Source organism: Arachis hypogaea, chromosome 13, assembly GCF_003086295.3.
Source record: "Arachis hypogaea cultivar Tifrunner chromosome 13, arahy.Tifrunner.gnm2.J5K5, whole genome shotgun sequence".
Classification (NCBI taxonomy): domain Eukaryota; kingdom Viridiplantae; phylum Streptophyta; class Magnoliopsida; order Fabales; family Fabaceae; genus Arachis; species Arachis hypogaea.
Window position 1 is genome coordinate 2,963,751 of NC_092048.1, and position 4,947 is coordinate 2,968,697.

The 4,947-nt window shown below is 35.7% G+C and overlaps 1 protein-coding gene across 1 annotated transcript; it reads right to left on the minus strand.

Annotated features, from left to right (window-relative positions):
- Positions 1–280: 280 nt before the first annotated feature.
- LOC112736455 (heavy metal-associated isoprenylated plant protein 3) lies at positions 281–1,522 on the minus strand. Its single transcript, XM_025785922.3, has 4 exons — positions 1,309–1,522; positions 908–1,234; positions 738–828; positions 281–650 (listed from the first exon to the last, which is right to left on the minus strand). The coding sequence occupies exons 1-4, from the start codon at positions 1,318–1,320 to the stop codon at positions 499–501; spliced, it is 582 nt and encodes a 193-aa protein (XP_025641707.1). The 5' UTR covers positions 1,321–1,522; the 3' UTR covers positions 281–498.
- Positions 1,523–4,947: the final 3,425 nt, after the last annotated feature.

Genomic DNA, 4,947 nt, shown 5'->3' on the forward strand with positions numbered 1-4,947 from the left:
AAATATTGAACATGATATTTCTTAACAAATTACATAAATACATATGTGAAAAATAATGATACCTTTCACCAATGCAAAATGAGAGAGTGCTTCAGCTGGAAAGTGGTGATAGTCTTCATCAATGAAGACGAGATGGAGAATTCAGCTGGCAGCGTCCTTTTTGGTTTGGAATTCACTAATGCGTATGAATGTCACGTAGAATAAGAAATTTAAAAAACTGTATCTGTTACGTGAAGTTACGAAAGTAAAGCAAATTCACAGTAACAACCAATAAAGTGGGTGGGTTTTAAAATTTAAATTTAAATTAAAATCTAATTATAGATATGTATCTACAAAATAGGAACATACTACACTAAAAAAATAATTAAATATTATTTAAATTTGATTAAAGGCTGATTAAAGGCTGATTAATATTGTACAACTAGCATTTCCCTTAGCATAATCATATCATATCATATCATAACAAAGACATTCCATGCATAAAACCAATATGCACCATCATATCTCCTTGTTGTCTGGTTTCTTGGGTGGGACCACCTCCACCTTCCTCTTGAGAATCTCCGTTAGATTCGCAGCCAGAGCCTTGACGTCCATGGTCCCCTTCACTGTCACCGTATCTTTCTCTTTGTTTATCTCCATTTCATTCACCCCTGCAAATGCAAATTCAAATTCAAATTACATCAACACTAATTACTCCATTAATTAATCAATTCGTGTGTGTATAGATATAGAAATACCTTTGGTTTTGGAGACAGTTTTGCGGATTTTGTCGACGCATCCCTGGCAGTGGAGCGCCACCTTCAGAACCGCCGTCGTCATTACCGGAGTCTGTTACAACATAATAATCAAATTGAATTGAAAAAGAAAAATGACAGGCTGGCACAGGGGGGCCATTACTGTTACTGACCTCTTTCTCTTTGGATTTCTTCTCCTTGTTATCGCCGTCGGTTTTGTTCTCTTTATTATGGTCGCCATTGTTGTTGTTTTTCTCCTTCTTGATCTGAGGTGAGATAAGAATCACCTTCTTGTTGAGCTTCTTCTCAAGCCTCTCCTTCATTTTGGCGGGATCTGAAACTTTTCCGGTTCCGGTTATCTTTCCGGTATCGGTCTCCGCCTTGACATTGTCGACGCCGGGGTAAGAGCGGAGGCAGCGTCTGATCTTGGAAAAGCAGCCATCGCAGCTGCAATCCACCTCCAACACCACATTGTTTTCTCCACCCTCGCTCTTCTTCTTCTGCAACATCAAATTCAAATTACAGCACAATAAAACGAATTATTCATTATTTTACAGAATTTAAAAATGTGTACCTCCTCGCCCATTGTGGTGGTTACTCTGAGTTGAGTGTGTAAGAGTGTGAGAGGTTAACCGCAAAATCAAATGATGAAATATGCTATCTTTGTATATTATATAATAAAATAAAATAAAAGGAGTGCTCATTTTTTTTCTCTCCTATCTTTGAGATTCCCTGTCCATGTGATTAAAGTGCATTATTTAAATAGACTTTTATTTAACCGTAACTCTAAGACGTGATGAGCACGCACCGACATAAATCCCAAAATGATTTCTGCATCGTCTCTGAAATTCTAATGTCATCAATTTTGTCCTTGAGATTGAAAAAAATTACTATATTAGTCTCTGACCTATTTTTCATTAATGACGTGATGACATGGCATGATGACGTGGATTGTAAATGATATGTGTCACTTTATGATTTGACCATGTGTAATGATATGATGATATGGTGACCAGTGACACGTGACATACTGACGTTGATAGTTGTGCCACGTGTCACAATATTATTTGGTCACGTGTCCGTTTGTGCCACGTATCGCAACCGTATTCGTCTACGTGTCATCCATTATGTCATCGTTGTATATGCACCAAATTAGTCCTTTACTTTGTATTAAGTGACTCATTTTAGTCCCTAAAATTGAATGTCGTGCACCAAACTAGTCCCTTCACCAATTTTTTTTCATTTTTTTTAAATTCAAAATTTTAATATCTTAGATACACTAATTTCAATTCTATTTTTTTATATATCGTTTAAATACAAGTGTTTTTATAAAAAATTTTAAGATTTTAATTTTAATTATATAATTTTTTTAATAATTTAACATTGGTAAAATTTGTAATATATAAATATGTTATTATAAAAAAATAATTATATAATTGATTAGACACATTTTTTTCATAAAAATATGTGTTTTTAACAATAAATTAATAATTAAAATAAATATTTTTTTCTTATTAAATACATGTTTTCGTTATGTGTAAATGTGTTAGATTGAAAGTACTTCAAGTACCCTCACTACCATCTTTGACCTCTACAGTCTAGATGAAAGAGGTCAGAAATGGTAATGAAGGAAGCTTGAAATACATTCACGTCAACTCCAAAACGGCGGTTATTAGGGATATCCGCATGAAAAAATATTTTATAAAAGTACTGAAAGAGGTCGGAGATGGTAGTGAAGGTGCTTGAAAAGCCTTCACGTCAACTCTAAGTCGGCGGTTAGAGTATTCGCAACAGAAAAAATATTTTATAAAAACATTTTTATTTGAAGAACATGTGAACAATAGAATTGAAATTAATGCATTCAAAAATATTGAGAATTTTGAATTTACAAAAAAAATGAGAAAAAACTGGTGAATGAACTAGTTTGGTGCACGACATTCAATTTCAGGGACTAAAATGAGTCACTTAATACAAAGTGAGGGACTAATTTAATGCATATACAACGATGGCATAATGGATGACACGTGGACGAATAATGTTGCGACACGTGGCACAAATAAACACATGGCCAAATAATATTGTGACACGTGGCACAAACATTCACGTCAGCATGCCACGTGTCACTAGTCACCACATCATCATACCATTACACGTGGCCAAATCATGAAGTGACATGTGTCACTTACAGTCCATGTCATCACGTCATTAATGAAAAATAGGTAGGGGACTAATATGGTGCATTTTTTCAATCTCAGGGGCGTAATTGATGCAATTAGAATCTCAAGGACGATTTTAGTGCACGACGCCAATCTCAAGGACCATTTTGGGGTTTAACTCGCACGCAGCCACGTGAGGATAAATATATATATAATAATATATCTCAGAAGTTCACAATAATCAAGTTAAAAGTGAGAGTAAACTACTATTTTTATCCATGAAAGTTAAAAACGCTGACATATCTATCTATAGAAGATAAAAATTACTATTTGTATCTATAAAAATTGACTTTCGCAAGCAAAATTATCCAAATCTTAAAAAATTAAATAAAATTTCTAAACTACATTTCTCCCCACCACTATCATCTCCTCCCTCCTTTTTCTTTCTCTCTCTCTCTCAATGTTCTCAGTCGCCCAATTCCAACATCAACCACATATCACCGTATCACCCTCCTCATTACTGTTCATCCCCTTCTCCGCCAATAACGTCGCAGACCTATGCCGAGCCCAGGAGCACCGCGCCAGCTTCTCCTCGCCACCATCACCATCGGCCTCGAACCAGAGCCTACTGCGTCAGAAACCCCTCCTCTTCACGCTACCTTATCACCGCCATAGCCAACCATCTTCACCTCTTTCCACATCGTACAACCCCCACCGTCGTTGCCTGATCCCTGCCGTTGTTATATCTACCTCTCCCCTAATTTCTTTTTGCTTTGTTCTTTATTACAGGTTATGATATTGAATATGAAAAATTGACAATTTTTGGTGAAGGTTCTAAGAAATTAGAGTTTTATTTTGAATCTATGCATGTTCTATTCTTCAATTTGATCTGAGTTTGTTATTTTTTGTGATTTTGAAGAGGATAGTGACTGAGCTATGTTGATGTTCAAGAGGTGAAATCAGAGAGGAAAAGTGTGTGAGTGAGGGAGAGAGAGAGATCGTCGATTCCAATGTTGGAGTTGGGAATTGGGGTTAAGGTCTGGGGTGCATCAGGAGAAGGGGCAAACGGATTATGAGTCAACCCGAAGAGATTTTGCAGGTAAGAGAGAGTGTGGGGGCAAGGAATCTGAAGATGATTCTGTTGTTGTTGATGATGGTGAAGCTCTTTTTCTGGATTGAGAATTCGAAGAAGCAGAATAGAGAGAGAGAAAAACAAAACACGGAAGGAAATGGAGAGAAAGAGAAAGAGGAAGGAGTTGACAGAGAGTATGAAGGGATATGATGCTACGACAGTGGTGGTTTAGGTGATGCAGATAGTGATTGATGATGGGTACATGCGTGAGAGAAGAAAATGGGGTAGTTTGGAGATTTTATGTAATTATTTAGGGTTTGGATAATTTTGCTTGCGAAAGTCAAATTTTATGGGTACAAATGGTAATTTTTATTTTCTATGAGTAGATATGTCAGCGTTTTCAACTTTTATGGGTAGAAATGGTAGTCTACTCTAAAAGTGATGAAAAGAAAAAAGGGTAAACACAAACTTTTCAAAAGGAATTATCGAGATGCCCCTTTTTTTTTCCTTAAGGATACAATTCATTATATTTTTAGGTGATTTCTTTCAAACTCATGCTAATTTTTTAGGTAAGTTACCATTGTATATGTGTCATCATCTCAGCCATTGATAAAAAAAATTTTAACTTTGCATTAATTCGTTTATTAAATGTTTTCACACTACATTGTATTTTATATTATTTACATTATACCACGTAAGGTATTTATACTGTAATATAAATGAGTGCAATGTACAAATAGTTGAATTTACAAATTCATCCCCAAATACCATACAAATCAAAACATTCCCCAAATACCATTCGAATATCTAGAGCTTCTTCTTCTACCTCTCAAAATACACTTCGAAGGCACTGCTTCTTCTTCAACCTCACTCATTCTTCTACCCTTGTACTACCTTACTGCTTCTTCTTCTCTACCATTCCTGTAGGTGATGGGTTTGATTTTTCCGGCGACCCACTTACAAAACCTTCCCCAAATACTCCTGT